The 18,669-nt window shown below is 39.1% G+C and overlaps 1 protein-coding gene across 3 annotated transcripts in view; it reads right to left on the bottom strand.

The window, feature by feature from the left end:
- ASCC1 (activating signal cointegrator 1 complex subunit 1) overlaps positions 1-18,669 on the bottom strand; it is a 98,860-nt gene that overhangs the window by 60,711 nt on the left and 19,480 nt on the right. For all 3 annotated transcript variants that reach the window (XM_045783145.2, XM_045783147.2, XM_045783146.2), the window contains exon 6: positions 1,988-2,124. In XM_045783145.2, coding sequence (XP_045639101.1) covers positions 1,988-2,124 — 137 coding nt within the window. The remainder of the gene's footprint in view (positions 1-1,987; positions 2,125-18,669) is intronic.

The raw sequence follows: 18,669 nt of genomic DNA, 5'->3' as shown, positions 1-18,669 counted from the left end.
TAACATTGCTCTGCTTTGTAAGGTGAAGCATAAAGTTTTATCTTAGGCAAGGAAATTGTAAATAATTACCCAAGAATTTTGAATTTGAGGTTAAGATGGAGAGAAAGTTATGTCCATCAGTGAGCAAAGATCAAGACAAAGAAGTATTCTTTGCAGACTGCAAACCCAATCAGCTTAGATTTTGCTCAAGAAAAATATCTTGTCCTCAAAACAATGGAAAAGGAGAACTGGCCCACACATAAGTCATTATATTAGACAGTTTCATACACAACATACACATGAAAAAAATTTTAATCCTTTTACCTTGTCTTATCCAATGAACTAGGGAACCCACTTCTACAAGACCGTATTAAAATAGTATGGGACCTGAATATTTTAACTGAATTAAAAAAACCTCTTCAAATGAGTCATTTTCCAAATTTCTTATTCTTCATCAATCTTAAGAAAAAGGAGCAAATGGGAGGGAAAAGATGATTCTTTAAAAGAAAGCTGTTAGGTCAGATGTACATGTATATTAAAATTTTATAGTAAAAAGAATAACAACTCTGCCCACAGAATAGCAATGTTTTCCCTGAGCCAAAACAGACTGCTTAGACAGTTTTTGGTATAAATAAAGGTATAAAAACTACCCGTATTTTATTTTATTTTATTTTATTTTAAAGATTTTATTTTTTATTTATTCGACAGAGATAGAGACAGCCAGCGAGAGAGGGAACACAAGCAGGGGGAGTGGGAGAGGAAGAAGCAGGCTCATAGCGGAGGAGCCTGATGTGGGGCTCGATCCCAGAACGCCGGGATCACGCCCTGAGCCGAAGGCAGACGCTTAACCGCTGTGCCACCCAGGCGCCCCAAAACTACCCGTATTTTAAAAAGAAAATTAAAGTCCATTTCTTGAAATACAATGAAGACCTTTGTAAGGAACCATATTATATAATATTTGAGTTACTGTAGTAACAGAATAATGGCCCTCCAGAGACACTCACATCTTATTCTCTGCAATTTGTAAATATGCTACCTTACATGGCAGACAGACTTTTGCAGATGTGATTAAGGTTAAGGAGTTTGAGATGGAACAATTATCCTGGATTATCGGGATGGGCTAAATCAAATCACAAGTCCTTAAAAGCAGTGAACCTGCCCCTATTATGGCCAGAGAGAGAGATGCAATAACAGAAGGGTCAGAGAGAAAGAAAGCTGCTATTGCTGAAGGTGGAGGAAGGGGGTGACTAGCCAAAGAATGTGGGTGTGGCCTCTATTTTTTTTTTTTTAAAGATTTTATTTATTTATTTGACAGAGAAAGAGACAGCCAGCGAGAGAGGGACCACGGGCAGGGGGAGCAGGAGAGGAAGAAGCAGGCTCCCAGCAGAGAAGCCTGATGCAGGGCTCAATCCCAGAATGCCCGGATCACGCCCTGAGCCGAAGGCAGACGCCCTATGACTGAGCCACCCAGGCGCCCCTGGGTGTGGCCTCTAGAAGACGTGCTTTAAAAGCAAGGAAATGAACTCTTCCTTTGAGCCCCCAGAAAGGAACACAACCCTGATGACACTTTGATTTTAGCCCAGTGAAACCCATATCAGACTACCCCACGGAATTATAAGATTATAAATTTTCACTGTTCTAAGCCACCAAGCTTGCAGTAATGTGTTCAGCAGCACAAAAACTAGTACCGTATCCTATACTGTTCAAAAGGTAATGAAAAGAATTTCCTTTTGGAGAAAATAATGGGATGTCCTGTTAAGAACAAAATTTGCCTACTGAATAATATAATTTAAGGTAGAATCTTTCCATAAAAATTTGTAAATATATGCTTTAAATCCATTTTAAGCCTTTCAGACAACGGTCCAATATTAAGTGTTACAACTGGGTGAGTCAACAAACGTTGTCGCCACGTGACAAAAATAAGTTTGCCTAAGTGCAAAAAGTCTGTGATACCAAAGAGAAGCCAGTACGAGGTGACCACCCTTCCCCATTCCTGTGGATTACTCACTCAATGAATTCCTCTTTACACTGCTGTAGCATCTCACATGTCTGCTGGATCTCTTGCTCACTCAAAAGCACCAACATCCCAATGGTTAGGTGAAGCTTTTTGGGATTCTGGAAAATGGTGCTATCAACCCCATGATCCTGTTGTCAAGGGAGAAAAACAAGAAACTCAGCCCACATTAAAGTAAATGGCAGGAATAGAATTTAGAGTCCAGAGATAAGCCGACACATCCATGACCAGTTGATTTTCAACCAGGTACCAAGACAATTTAACGGCGAAAGAAGTCTCCTCAACAAATGGTACTAGGACAACTGAATAACCACTTGCAAAAGAATTAAGTTGGACCCATACCTTATAGCATATACAAAAATTACATCAAAATGGATCAATGACCTAAATATAAGAGCTAAAACCATAAAACTCTTAGAAGAAAGAGTTTTCTTAGGGGAAAATCTATATGACCTTGGACTTGGCAATAGATTCTTAGGTATGAATTTAATAGTATGGGCAACAGAAGACAAAAATAGATAAATAAGACTTCACCTAAATTAAAAACTTTTGTGTATCAAATGACACTATTAAGACAGTGAAGGGGCGCCTGGGTGGCACAGCGGTTAAGCGTCTGCCTTCGGCTCACGGGGTGATCCCGGCGTTATGGGATCGAGCCCCACATCAGGCTCCTCTACTATAAGCCTGCTTCTTCCTCTCCCACTCCCCCTGCTTGTGTTCCCTCTCTTGCTGGCTGTCTCTATCTCTGTCGAATAAATAAATAAAATCTTTAAAAAAAAAAAAAGACAGTGAAAACACAACCTAGAGAATGACAGAAATGTTTGCAAATCATATATCTGATAAGGGTATATATCCCTAATATATAAAGAACACAACTCCACAACGAGAAAGAAAAAAACCCAATTTTTAAAATAGAAAATGAACTTGAGGGGTGCCTGGGTGGCTCAGTTGGTTAAGTATCCGACTCTTGATTTCGGCTCAGGTCATGATCTCAGGGTCACGAGACTGAGCCCCACCTTGGGCTTCACCCTGGGCACGAAGCCTGCTTAAGATTCTCTCTTTCCCTCTGCCCCTCCCCGACCCTAAAAAAAAAAGAAAGAAAATGAACTTGAGTAGACATTTTTCCAAAGAATAAATACAAATGGCCAACAAGCACATGAAGATGTTCAACTTCATGAGTCATTAGGGGAATGCAAATCAAAACCACAATAAGGTAACATTTCATATCCACTAGGCTGGCTATAACCAAAAAAGCAGAAAATAACAAATGCTGGCAAGGATATGCTTTTGGGATGATGAAAATGTTTCAGAATAATACAGAGCTGGTAGTTGCACAACTCTGTAAATGCACAAAATTCCACTGAATCTCTCCCTTTAAAACGCTTTTGTGTTACGTGAAATTCACCTCAATAAAAAAAACAATTTTTTTTTTAAAGAACTGGTAGCCTGATAGAATGGCATGCCCAAGAGAAAAAGAATGCCATCTAAATGTAGGCTCTACGAATATCTTTTGCTCCTTTACCAACTTCGTCAGGCCCAGAGCAACTGGACCTCTTACAGGATTCCCTAAAGAACAATACAGTCTCTATAAGAAATACTGTTTCTATCTTAGCAGACATTGTATTATTTTCAGGTAAAATATTACGTGTTAAGAATAAATTCTCCCAAGCAGAGAGATGAGTGAAAAATGAATTTGGAGAGATATGCAGACACTGGAGTTACCACATCAATATAGTCATCCTTTTTTTTGTCATTCATCATTCCTCACACTTTAAAACATTTGCCTCAGGGGGCGCCTGGGTGGCTCAGTCGTTCTGGGATCGAGCCCCGCATCAGGCTCCTCCGCTAGGAGCCTGCTTCTTCCTCTCCCACTCCCCCTGCTTGTGTTCCCTCTCTCACTGGCTGTCTCTGTCAAATAAATAAATAAAATCTTTAAAAAAAAAAATAAAAAAATAAAACATTTGCCTCTGGGTAGCAAAAGTAGTAAATATACTCATAAATCTCCCTTTTAAAAAAAACTGAAGTGAAATTCACTTAAGATACAATTAATCATTTTAAAGTGTACAATTTAGTGATATTTATTGTATTCACAATATTGTACAACCATCAGCCCTCCTTAGTTCCAAAACTTTTTCATCCCATAAAAACACTCCATAACCATTAAATAGTCACTCCCCATTCCCTATCACTCACCCCCTGGTAACCTCTAATTTGCTTTTTGTCTCTTTGGATTTGCCTATTCTGGATATAGCATATATAAGGAATCATACAATATATGACTGTTGTGTCTGGCTTTTTTCACTTAGCATGTACTCAAAGTTCATCCAAATTGTACCATGTATTGGTACTTCATTCCTTTTTATGGCTGAATATTCCATTATACGTATGTAACGTAACTTCTTTAATCATTCACCCCTTAATGGCCATTTGGGTTGATTCCATCTTATGGCTATTATGAATAATGCTGCTATAAACATTCATGTACAAGTCTCTGTGTTGTCATGTTTTCAGTTCTTTTGGGTATATACCTAAGAGTGGAACTGCTGAATTATATAGTAATTCTAATGCTTAATTTTTTGAGGAACCACCAAACTGTTTTCCACAACAGCTGAATTATTTTACATTCTTTTTTTTTTCTTTTTTTTTTTTTAATGATTTTTTATTATATTATGTTAGTCACCATACAGTACATTCCCGGTTTCCGATGTAAGGCTTGATGATTCATTAGTTGTGTATAACACCCAGTGCACCATGCAATATGTGCCCTCCTTACTACCCATCACCAGTCTATCCCATTCCCCCACCCCCCTCCCCTCTGAGGCCCTCAGTTTGTTTCTCATAGTCCATAGTCTCTCATGTTTCATTCCCCCTTCTGATTACCCCCCCTTTCTTTATCCCTTTCTTCCCCTACCGATCATCCTAGTTCTTATGTTCCATAGATGAGAGAAATCATATGATAGTTGTCTTTCTCTGCTTGACTTATTTCACTTAGCATTATCTCCTCCAGTGCCGTCCATGTTGTAGCAAATGTTGAGAACTCGTTCTTTCTGATAGCTGAGTAATATTCCATTGTATATATGGACCACAACTTCTTAATCCAGTCATCTGTTGAAGGGCATCTCGGCTCCTTCCACGATTTAGCTATTGTGGACATTGCTGCTATGAACATTGGGGTGCGTATGGCCCTTCTCTTCACTACGTCTGTATCTTTGGGGTAAACACCCAGTAGTGCAATGGCTGGATCATAGGGTAGCTCAATTTGTAACTTTTTAAGGGACTTCCACACTGTTTTCCAGAGTGGCTGTACCAACTTGCATTCCCACCAACAATGTACGAGGGATCCCCTTTCTCCACATCCTCTCCAACAATTGTTGTTTCTTGCCTTGTCTATTTTTGCCATTCTAACTGGCGTAAGGTGGTATCTCAGTGTGGTTTTGATTTGAATTTCCTTGATGGCTAATGATTTTGAACATTTTTTCATGTGTCTGTTAGCCATTTGTATGTCTTCATTGGAAAATGAATTATTTTACATTCTTAGCAGCACTGTACAAGGGTTCTTATTTCTCTCCACCTTTGTCAACACTTACTACTTTCCCTTTAAAATTTTATTACAGCCATCCTAGTATGAAATGGTATTTCATTGTACTTTGATTTGCATGTCCCTGTTGACTTTTGATGTTGAATATCTTCTCAAGTCCTTGTTGGACACATCCTCTGGAGAAATGTCTATGCAAATTATTTGCCCATTTTCTATCTTTTTATTGTTGAGTTATACGAATTCTTTAAATATCCTGATACTAGTCCCATGTCAGATCATGAATCCCTTTCGAAGGTAAGTAGGTCTCAAGTTTCATCCCGCAAATGAAGAGAAGAAAAAGAATTGAGAATCTTCTCCTCCAACAAGAGCAAAGCAGGAATTCTATCTCTGAATTGCAAGCTCTGGTCCCTTTATCTGATTCTTGGACTAATAAACCACCCCAAAGGCAGACAAGTGTATCTATCACACACAGATAGCTTACATTCTGTTCTTGGCTTGCCTAAGACTGCCTAATTTTTGCCTCGGCAACGGGAGTTAATAGATTATTCATTTTCTAAGTGTTAATGGAGCTTGAGCTATTTTTATATCTGATGAAGAGTTTTGTGATTCTACACATCAACCCAAATTGCCTCATTTAATGAAAGTGATTTTAAGGAACAATCAGCTTTAAATGTGTCAAGGAAGGCTAAGTGCAATGTTTATCACCCCAGCTGCTCTAACCCGTGGCAGAACCTGTCACTTTAGAAAGGCGTGCAAAGTGTTAAAAAGTCCCTCAAATGACTCCAATATGCACAACTCCAAACCAAACTACAGTTGAGAACTGTTCCCCTAGTAATAACAGATAATATTTTTTTAGCCTTTATTCTGTTCCAGGCATTTCCCATGCACTTTACATAGACAAACAACCTATGAGTAAAGATGTATTATCCCCATTTTACAGATGAGAGAACTGAGGCACAGAGAAATAAAGTCACTTTCCCAAAAAGTGGGATGAAGTAAGGGATGAAGCCAAAATTCAAACCCAAGCAGTCAGACCACAAAGCCTACACTTTTGATCAATATTATATTGCCTCACTAGTAACAGCCACCTAGAGGAGGATGGAATGTGATCACCCAGAGGCAAGTCCTTACACATTTCAACAAAGCTCACGCAATAAATGGATCTGATCACCAGATGGAGAATAAAGCAAATCTCCTAATTCTCTGAAAAGTGATATTTGCCTTTCCTTGATGTGACACCATAAAAGCATGATCTATTAAAAAAAGAAAGAAAGAAAGAAAGAAAAAAGGATGAACTGAACTTGATCAAAACTAAAAACTTGTACTTCAAAAAACTCCATTAAGAAAATGAAAAGACAAACCACAGAGAAAAAATACCTGGGAGAAAAATATTTACAAATCATCTATCTAATAAATATAGATATATAAAAATTCTTAAAATTCAATAATAAAAAGATAATGCCACTTAAAAATGAGCAAAGAACCTGAATAGACATTTCACCAAAGAAGATATACTAATGACTAAAAAACATGTGAAAAGATGCTCAATATCATTAGTCATCAAGGAAATGCACATCAAAACCAAAATGAGACATTGCTTTATGCCCCATCAGAATGACTATAATCAAAAAGAGAGACAATAAGGACATGGGGAAACTGAACTGCTCACTGGGGTAAAAGGCCATGACATACACAACACACGCTAAAGTGGTTCAGAAAGAAAGAAAAAAGGGAGGGAAAATGTTAAATTAGAGTAAACTACTAACAATAGGTGAGTATGAGGAAAGGGTACTATCCTCAGTCTTACAACTTTTCTGTGAGTTTAAAATTATTAGTATCCTATTGGTGCTGTAACAAATTACCACAAATTTAGTGGTTTAAAACAACAGAAATTTATTATCTTACTACCTAGTAAAAGGAAGCTCTAGAACTTTTCCTTCCTTACCTTATTCTTTGAGAGCCTATCACTTCAGTCAACCTGAGTCCACTTGCCAAGAAAACACTGAATACTGGGAAACAAAACGTAGAGAACACAAAAGAGCAGAAAAAAGAACAGATGGGATACCTAAAGGCCACACCATCTGAATTCTTTTGGAGAACCTTGAGTCATAAGCCTTCAGTCTTTTAACTGTATTGGAAGTCATATAATTTATATGTAATCCTACTAGACAGTCTTTTAATAAATGGAGAAACACCCTGAATTTTAGCAATGCCATCTATAAAGAAAGCCTTTTCTCTTACTAAATTATCTAAATTTACTGTGGAACCAAACAATCTTCAAGGCAATGGCATAAATCTCTAGAGCCACTATTTTTCTTTGCTCGAAATATATCATATTCCTACCCACAAGCCTCTTGACTGAAATAAATAAAGACCAACAGCAAATTCTTTACTCCACGGGTTTTAATTACACTGGGCCCTGCTCCAAGTTCACCATTACTCGGAGCTAGAACTATTTTACTCCATTAGGTTGGACAACCAGGCTGGCGCCTGAAAATTCTAATGGTGGTGACTTTCCACCCAGCAAGAAGCAGCAAAGGGTGAAATAACAGAATTCCCTAGGACAGTTCTGTCTAGATGGAAAAAAAGAAAGTGTTTCTTTACAGCTAAGTCATCTCTAAGGTGTCTCTTTGTTAAGTAAGGTCTCATTCAAGGAGAAAATGATGCACAAGCCACCTCCACAGAAAGCTTGTGTGCAGGCCTAAGCCACAGTTCAGAGTTCCAAGTCGCATCCTAACTCAGCAGTCCCAGGTGCAAAACCTTAGCCCTGTCGTTCAAATGGCAGCTCCATGATCTACCACTAGCAATCACCACAGCCTCCCAGGCCCTCCATTGATTGCACTTTTAATCCAGCACTTGGGCTCCACTGGGGCAGAACTGCTGGTGATGCTATCTATCAGCGTGAACAATTAACAAGGAACAGCGAAATCTAAAAATGTCAAGCTTGGGGAAAAGGCCAGGAGAGGGAAGTATGGATTAGCCCACCATGGAGCATTCATTCATTCTCTCTGCTTCCTTAAAGCCCCAGGCAGAACTCCATCATCTCCCCACACAGATGGGATATACAGCAGGTGCACCTGCCAGAGCTGTTGGCAAGCAGAAGGGAAGCCCTGTGCCATTACATGAGAGTTAAGAACACCTGTGACTCTAACCCAGCCCTGTACCACCCAGGAGCACTCTGACTCAACAGGACATGCTGAGAGCCAGAGACAAAATCAAACCAAACCCAAACTTCCGCCAATTAGATTCACAATTATCATCTTCTAGGAGCTCCAGGCATAACAAAGGTTTGTGATTTAGCTATAAAGGGCCTTTAAACCTGGAATACAGAGTCTAGGGTTCTAATTCCAACTCTGTTACAAACCAGCTGTAATTAAGCAAGCCATTTCGCTTCTCTGGACCTTAGTTTCCTCCTCTATGAGATAAGGGAGATGGCCTAGTTTACCTCTAAGTCAAAAGTCCTATAAATTTTTTACATGCTCCCACAAAACCTATAATGAAGTAGGCATTTGTGAGGGATCCACCAATTCACTTCCTGATCTTCCATGCAAAGAAAGAGAGGAAATAAACTTGGGAGCCTTCCCTATGCTTATTATATTTTTTCCTTTTTTATGGCCAAATCCCATGAAATCACTTCTGGACAAGTGACATAAATTTCATTCACACAGGAAAGCTATTCAAACAAGGCAGACTGGTGAAAAGAGCATTTGGCTTTGCAACCAGACAGGCCTACGTTCAAATCCTAATTCTGCCACCTATCAGCAGGGTGACCCGAAGTGAGTTACTCAATTGTTCAGAAACATCCATTTCATTATCTATAAAAAGGACAACATTTCCCTCTCGGAGTTGTTCTGAGGATTAAAAGAGACACATGTGACGCCTCTGGTACACAGCAGTGTGGAATAAATACAGGCTTCCCCTGCTTCCTGCTTCTTACCTGACCATGTACACTCTGAGCAAATACCATGTTTGCTCGCCTTTATAAAGCTCCATCAAGAGCTAAATTAGGCTCTGCTGAGTCATTTCTATTATTCCTTAAGAATGTTCACAAAAGCTAACTTCGAGTCTCTCTATGTTATTAATAAAATATCTTAAGTTGAAAAAGTTTCAGAAAACAGAGTTTGGATTCTTCTGGCTTACAAATTCTATACAGACATAATTACAGTGAAGTGGAAGTTCTTAAAAACAAAAGACAAATATTCCAACATCAGATTTTACACTGACCAGAAAAAAAAGAATGCACTGTCTAAACATCCTTACCCAAGAAAAAGGAGCAAAGAGCATCTCCCCTCACTAAAGGATGCATCCCTCTTATCTTTGATGAGGGAGAGTTAAACCTACTTTTCTAAAAGCTTAAGTATTCCTCTGTAAGTTCGTTGTAAGCACTAATCCATCTACCAACCTACATGTATTCCCAAAGATAGACAGTGATCACTCAAACTTTAGTAATGGGTTAACAGTACACTGTGTCCTCAAGCCAGACTCTTAGCTTCTTCTGGATGCCATGCTTTCCCTCATCTCCCGTACTGTAATCTATGGTGTTACTACAGAAACAGCGAACACGTATACAGTACTATGTGCCATGCTCTGCCTGTAACTTAAACACCTTAATTTATTAACTCACTTACTCTTCATATCAACAGTAAAGATGAGTACTATGATTATCCCCACCTTAGAGAAGACCTCTGAAATATTTCTGGAGTACATCCCCTCCTGAATACACCACAGATCTAGTCTTTATTTTCAATAGACTCTATCAATAGTCTCTAACTGGTATCTGCCTCTGGTACCCCACTCCTTAACCCTCAATCCATTCTCCATGCTGTCTTCAGAATTATTTTTCCACAATGCTAAGTTAACCACACAAGTCCCTGCTTAAATTCTTTACTAGTTCTTGACTATAAGATACACCCAAAATCCTTAACCCATACAAGACCTTTTACCACCTGGATACCATTCACCTTGCCACTCTCTTCCCTACCCTACCCACTTTCTAGACTCCAATCTTCACCTCCTCACTCTACCCTGAACACAATAGACTAGAACACTGCCATACCTTGCAAGTGCCATTTCCCCCATGTAGAATGTTCATCCCCCACTTGCCAACCTGGCACAAGCTTTTGTTCTTCCATTAAGACTCTGCTCAAGTGTCACCTCCCTTACTGAAGCCTTTTCCAGAACCTCTTCTGTGGGTACCCACTGCAGTCCCCTCTAATGGCACCTATCACAATGCTGTAACTGTATCTGTAAGAACATTACTTCCCCCCTAGAGTATGACATCCATAAGAGTAGAGTCCATTGTTAGTACATAATACATAGCCTGGCAAATGGCAAACATTGAATAAATAGTGAATGAATGAATTAAACATAAACATTTGTTCATAACAATGGCCTCCATCCAAACGGTGCAATATATGAATCTTGTAAACATTTCTTACTTTTCTAACCAACAGCAGGACTCAGGAATTTACAACTTTTCTTACAACCAAAGACAACACTTCCATCTCTATCCTAAATTAGTTCAAGAGATAATTACAAATCCCACAACTCCTCTTATATATGAAGAATCCTAAATCATCCAGCAAAGGTTTTACATATAAATTTTCTTCTCTAGTGAGTATTACTAAATGGAAAAATAATCCCAACTGCGGGGGAAAACCCAGATTCATTAGTCATTTCTGCCCAGGGTCAGCCTTCACACTACAATGTGAGCAGAATTATATAGTTTCTGGAGCTATAACCTATTCAGGTTCTCCAGGCAGCCTGGAAAATCCCCTGTTACTCTAAACACTCAGAATGCTCCACCACACACGGTTTTAGAATTACTGGTTTTCATTACTGATGTGCGTTCTACCGGACCCTGCTGTGAGATAAAACGGAATTATAACAACATTACCAGCTACAGAACGACTGAGAGATATACACGGTTTTAATATACTTCTTGAACTCACAAGCAGTGAGACATCTGTGAATCTTAATGTAAGAGAGGGAAGAGTGAAAAAGTCAGGCGCAGTTTATCTGCAGATCGCACAGATGAAAAATACCTTGCCGATGTCTGTGAGCAGCTAAATCCTACATTAAATACTCAGGCTTAGAGAGCCAAAGCACAGGGATGATAGTGATAATGTCTGGAGTGAAATAACATTTCTTATAAACTGATCAGCACAAAGGAAGGTGACTTTAGAAAACGCTCTTCTAAAAGGTAAATTCAGTCTCCTTGGAGAGTCAAGGGTGAGGTCAAGGACAACCAAATAAAGAGAGAAAAGAGGCCACCTATTTTAAAGGAATAAAAGAAAAGTTCAAGGAAGGGTGAGGGAAAGACAGGACGTCACCTGGGAGTAGAAAGGTCATCTGCTGTATCAAAAATGTGACCTTCACAACAACGTTTAAAAATGAAAATTAGGAGCGCCTGGGTGGCTTAGTCAGTTAAGCGTCTGCCTTTGGGTGAGGTCATGATCCCAGAGTCCTGGGATCAAGCCCCAGGTCATCAGACTCCGTGCTCAGCAGGGAGTCTACTTCTCCCTCTGCCCCTCGCCCCACTCATGCTCTCTCTCTCAAATAAATAAAATCTTTAAAAAAATCAATAAAAATAAAAATGAAATTAAGGGGGGGCACCTGGATGGCTCAGTTAAGTGTCCAACTTTTTTTTTTAAGATTTTATTTACTTATTTGAGAGAGAGAGAACGCCCATGAAAGAGAGAGAGCATGAGCTAGGGGAGGGGCAGAGGGAGAGAGAGAATCAGACTCCCCACTGAGCAGGGAGCCCAATGCAGGGCTTGATCCCAAGGCCCTGGGATCATGACCTAAGCCAAAGGCAGACGCTTAACCGACTGAGCCACCCATGTGCCCCTAAGCGTCTGACTCCTGATATGGGCTCAGGTCATAATCTCGGGGGTTGTGAGATGGAGCTCTGGGTTGAGATCTACCTTCAGCAGGGAGTTTGCTTGAGATTCTCCCTCTCCCTCTCCCTCTGCCCCTCCCCCCTAGACATGCACACATACACTTGCTCTCTAATAAAGAAATCTTTTTAAAAAAATGAAAATTAAGGGGCACCTTGGTGACAAAGTCAGTTAAGCATCCAACTCTTGGTTCTGGCTCAGGTTGTGATCTCAGGTTGTGGGATCAAGCCCTGTGTTGAGCTCCAGCTCAACATGAAGTCTGCTTGGGGTTCTCTCTCCGCTCTCTAGCTGCCCCCACCCTCCATGCTCTCTCTCTAAAATAAACAAATAAAATCTTTAAATATCTGTGGTAGTCAGAATTCTAAAAATAACCTTCAATGACCCTCATAATAAGACATCACTGCTATAACCATACCACGTTACATGGCACATTTGACCTTAAGATAGGGAGATTATCCCAAATGAGCCTGATCTATACACATGAGCTCTTTAAAAAAGCAGAGTTTTCTCTGGCTGATGGCAGAAGTCAGAGATTTGAAGCACAAAAGGAATTTAATAGAAGCTAGAGGGGGTACATGTCAAGGAAATGGGGACTTCAGGCCTACAGCCACAAGGAACTGAATTCTTCCAATAATCTGAATGAACTTAAAGCAGACTCTTCCCCAGGGTCTCCAGATAAAATACCATTTTGGCCAACACCTTGATCTCAGTCTGTGAGACCCTAAGCAGGGAACCCAACTGAGCCCAGCAAGTCTTCTGATCTACAGAGCTACTAAGTACTGTGAGATGATAAATGGGTATTGTTTTAAGCTACCAAGATTGAGGTAACTTACAATGCAGCAACAGAAAACTAATATAACAGGGTAGGGTACAAATGTAAACTAACAAACTCATATTTCATCCCAGAGACCCCAAAAGGACTTGATATATTTAACATAGCCTATACAGGAGAATGAATTCACCTTTTAAAAATAATATTATTTTGGGGGCGGGTGCAGGGGGTGCTGGCTGGCTCAAATGCTGGAGCATGTGACTCTTGATCTCAGGGTCATGAGTTCAATCTCCACGTTGGGTGTGGAGCCTACTTAAAAAAAATAAAATATTTAAAAATATCATTTAATATTTAACAATTTAATAATATTAATGAATTGTTTTAAGATGATAGAGTCTCACTTCCTTCAATCTTGATTCAGGACTAAAGATGGACATCCCTAATGAACAAAAGTCCTTTTCAGATGATATCTGATCCATATGATATCTTCTTTTTAACAATTAGGGAATAAGGTATGATTTAGAGTTGAAAAACTCAAGCACAACAGGGAAGGCTTTGCTTTTCTTTTTTTAAGTCTTCAAATACTGTGCAAATTACTACCCAATTTTAGTAAAGGCTGGTCCCAATGAAACACTTGCTGGGGGCGCCTGGCTGACTTAGTTGGTAGAGCATGCTACTCTTGATCTCAGGGTTGTCGGTTTGAGCCCCATTGTTGGGGCTGTTGACTGTAGAGATTAGTTAAAAATAAAATCTTAAAAACAAAACAAAACAAAAAAACACTTGCTGAAAGACTGGTGAAACTGGTTAACAGACAAACACCGATCAAAATATCTTCAATTTCTTTCTTTTTTTTAAATATATGCATTTTTTAAGTAATCTCTATGCCCAACGTGGGACGCGAACTCATGACCCTGAGATCAAGAGTCACACATTCCACCAAATGAACCAGCCAGGCACCCTAAAATATCTTCAGTTTCAACCGGATTCTCTTCCATTCAAATAATTTCCCACAGTGACTACCACAACTAACCTCATATATTTGTTATATTGGATTGTACGAATTAGAGCAGTTACTAGGTCATACACAACGTTGTATCATCCACTCTACTTAGCACAGTGGCACCCACCAACTGTAGTACCTTGGGCAAGTTACCCTCCCTAAATTTCCATTTCTTCATCAGGAAAATGGAATATTAATACCTACCACATAGGGATGGACTGAAGATTAAACAAAATAAACACAAGAAGCACTCAGACCACTGTCTAGCACAATGCAAGAGCTCAACAATTACTTGCTATTTTATATATCACTCAATGTTGAATAAGTGAATGAAAATAGTGGTAAACCTACCCTTATTTACAATATTACAAATTATCAGAAGCATTGTTCATAATAGCCCCAAAGTGGAAACAACCCAAATGTTCATCAAGTGATGAATATGTAAACAAAATGTTGTATATACATACAATGGAATATTATTCAGCCACAGAAAGAGAAGTAGTGTTACATGATAAACTGTGGATAAACCTTGAAAACACTTAAGTGAAAGATGTCAAACACAAAAAGCTACACATAATTCCATTTACATGAAATATTCAAAACAGGCAAATCCGTAGTGAAAGTAAATGAGTGGTTGTCAAGGATTGGGGAAAGGGGGTACTGGGGAGTGACAGCTTAGTGGGTATGGGGTTTACTTTTGGGGGGCAATGGAAATATTCTAGAATTAGACAGGAACAATCGTTGTACAATGTAGTGAATATACTAAATATCACTAAACTATACACTTCAAAAAACAGAATTTTATGTTATATAAATTATGTCTCAATTTTAAAATATAAGAGAATATCTCCTTTTGCCCATGGAAAATTAACTCCTATAGCACTTGTCCTCCTGCTGTCAATAACTAGAAAACTAGATAAGATACATAAAACAAATGTTTCCAGACATTAGATAGATGGTCCTGAACAGTGATCCTTCAGTTAGGAGGAAAAAGCCAGCCAAGCCCCATCCTGGCTTTCTGAATGGAGACAATTTCCAGACAGTGGCACAGAGTGGGGAACCCAGAGCCCAGTGATCCCAGTGAGTTGAGGTGACAAAAAATGGAATTCAGGAATGAATGCCAAGGCAAATAAAATTTGCAGGGCCAAGCACTAAAGAGGAGGAAGCTAAGTAAAACAGGGGGGGAGGGGCTCAAGAAATCTGCATAGAGGGTGAAATCCACAAAACCAGATAAGAACAACTAACAGAAGCTGTTAGCCAAACAATACCCAAAGTCAAACAATACCACCAGCCAGAGTGGAGAGACCATTCTTGAATACAGAGCAATGAACAGAGATACCAGAAAGGCTACACCTTAGTAAGGAAGTAAATTAGCCCTACAGCAAAGAATACTCTACATCTGTTCTTAAGGGGCTTAAAAACAAGCTTTGGAATGATTATGCTGATCCACAAATAATTGTCTTCCAGAACAAACTTTAAGAGTCTCTAAGGAGGAAAAAATATTTGCTCTCAATGAAGTAAATTCACAATGTTCAGCATCCAATGAAAAATTACCACACATGCAAGAAGCAGAAAAATGTGACCCATAAGTAGGTAAAAAATCAAACCACAGAAATAGATCTAGAATGCTATCACACTAACGAAATTAGCAGATACTTAGCTTAAAAGAGCTACTATAAATATGCTCATTATTTTAAGGAAAACATAAAGATACTAAGGAGACAAAAGGGTGATGTAAAAAAAGAAATAAATGGAACTTTGAGAGATAAAAAATGAGAGCAAAAATGAAAATTCCATTGAATGGGATTAACAACAGATTAGCAACTTAAAAAAAAAAATCAGTGAATTTAGAAGACATAACTACAGAAAATATCCAAACTAAAGCAGAGAAAAAAGAAAGTATGGAAGAAAATGAACAGAACTTCAGTAACCCGTGCACCAGTATCAACTGGTCTAATATATGTGTAATTAGAGTTCCAGGAGAAGAGAAAAGTAAATAATAATGCCTGAAAATTATCCAAACTTGGAGCAACATCAGCAAAATGGCTGACTGATAAAATCCAGGCCTTCATTCCCCCATGGAAATACCAAATAAACAACAACATTCAGACCAAAGTAGTTTTGGGAGAACTAGTTAAGAAGCTATAACAACCAAGCAAATGCCTAACCTTAACCAAGAAAAAGATGCTCAGAATGGTTTTCAAGTTTTCTCTCCATCCGTTGCCCAACCCCTTCCCCAAAGCAGCACAACGGGTCAGGAGGAAGCCACTCAATTTCCACTTTTTCAGGAGGGCTGAAGGAAGAGTGAAAGTAGCTTACAGTGTTCTGGCTTGTTAGGAGGCTGCCTGAGGAACTGATTTCTGTCTTGCCTGACTTGGAGCACTGCTGGGAACAGTGGCATAGTCTGGATATCAGGTTGGAGGCCACCATAAGTAATGGTGAGTTCTTGCCCAAGAAGCAAGAGAGCTGTAGGAGAAAACAGACCTATAGGTATCTGGGGGCAAGAGATTATGGGCAGAGAAATACAACAACACAGCTAAGGCTCCAAAAGGAGGCAAGAGTGAGATCGTAGAGAAATTAAGGCACTTAAAAACAGCCATGTATGCAGCTTGGTGCACACACAGGCCAAGGAAGACACCTCCCCAGAAGAGGTTTGAGAGGACTCTTAAACAAATCTGGGACAATTTAGGCAGCAAATTTAGGCAGCAAAATAATTAAGCACAATAGTAAATTATAAGCACTTGGAAAAAATTTAAATATATTAAACCATACCAATAATAAATAAAAGTAAAGGGAGGGGGTACCTGGGTGGCTCAGTCAGTTAAGCATCTGACTCTTGACTTCGGCTCAGGTCATGATCTCAGGGTTGCAAGATCAAGCACCAAGTTGGGCCCCACGCTGGGCATGCAGCCTGCTAAAGATTCTCTTCTCTCCCTATCCTTCTGCCTCTCCCCCCCTTACTCTCTCTCTCTGTCCCACCCCCCCCCCCAAAAAAGGAAAGGGAGAAGGAAGGTCTCCGACTTACATGAGAATGTGGAAAGCTGAATACCAAATGTAGAGCAAGTGCTAGAGTTGGAAAATGAGCATTTTCCAACCATGAGTCATTTTCCAACCATGATGGTAAAAACCGGATCAAGTAAGAATCATCAATGGCTGGTAAGTCTGAGGGCAATGCTGATGAGGAGCAGGATGTCTGCATGATCTTAGAGTATCTCCCTGCAGACTGCTTATTAGTTGCAAGGGAGATATAAAGTAATTATTTTACTTAGGAGAAATCAGGCAACATCTTGACTGGATGTAATATCACTTACGAAAAACAGATGAACATTTTATGCCCAGATGTGATATTCTCATAAGGACACCATATCACCTATGCAACACTCTGATCGAGAAAGTAGAACGTCAAGCTAACCACGAGGAAACATAGGACAAATACAAAAAAGAATGCTCTGTTTTTAAAAGAACATTGGAAGGGACTGTATTCTTCAAATAGGTCAATAACATAAAAGTCAGAAAGGCTATGAATAGTTCAGCTAAAAGAAGTTAAACATAAAAATTAAATGCAGGGGCGCCTGGTTGGCACAGCGGTTAAGCGTCTGCCTCTTGCTCAGGGCGTGATCCCGGCGTTGTGGGATCGAGCCCCACATCGGGCTCCTCTGCTATGGGCCTGCTTCTTCCTCTCCCACTCCCCCTGCTTGTGTTCCCTCTCTCGCTGGCTGACTCTATCTCTGTCAAATAAATAAATAAATAATCTTTAAAAAAAAAAAAAATTAAATGCAATTCCTGACTTTACCCTGGAACTTGGATTGGAAATGTTATAAAGGATAGATCATATAGCATTAGAGCACATGGGTATTTCTTATACTATTTCTTTTTACAATTTTTGTAAATTTCAAATCATTTCCAACTAAAAAAAAAAAAAAAGCAGCCAAACATCTTATACACAGAAGAACAAAGAATTACAACAGATTCCTTATTGGAATCTCTGTAAGCCATAAGACTATGGAATAATGTCTTTATGGTGCTGAGAGAAAAAAACTATCAACTTAGAATCCTATAACCAGTAAAAATAATCTTTCAAAAAAAGAAGATGAACTAAGTATTTCTTCAGACAAATAACAGCTGAGAGAAAGTGTTTCCAAAAGACTTGAATTATAAGAAATCTTACAGGAAGTTGTTTACTTAGAGAAGCAAAATTAATGACAATGAGACAAAGGACAGGAGGGGGAAATAGATGATGTATAGTAAGGTTCCTCATTATACATAAAATAGTGTAATGTTATTTGGAGATGATGAATTAAGGACACATATTGTAAACCTTATAGCATCGGCTTAAAAAATACACAGGTGTAGCTAATAAGCCAACAGTGTTGATAAAATTAACATTTTTAAACACCTGGGGTTCCTGGATGGTTCAGTTAGAAGAGCCTGCAATTCTTGATCTCAGGATCATGTGTCTGAGCCCTA

This window comes from Ursus americanus, chromosome 6 (genome assembly GCF_024610735.1).
Source record: "Ursus americanus isolate L20-20 chromosome 6, mUrsAme1.1.p, whole genome shotgun sequence".
Taxonomy (NCBI): domain Eukaryota; kingdom Metazoa; phylum Chordata; class Mammalia; order Carnivora; family Ursidae; genus Ursus; species Ursus americanus.
The sequence above is the reverse complement of the archived record's forward strand: the minus strand, read 5'-3'. Positions and strand labels throughout refer to the sequence as shown.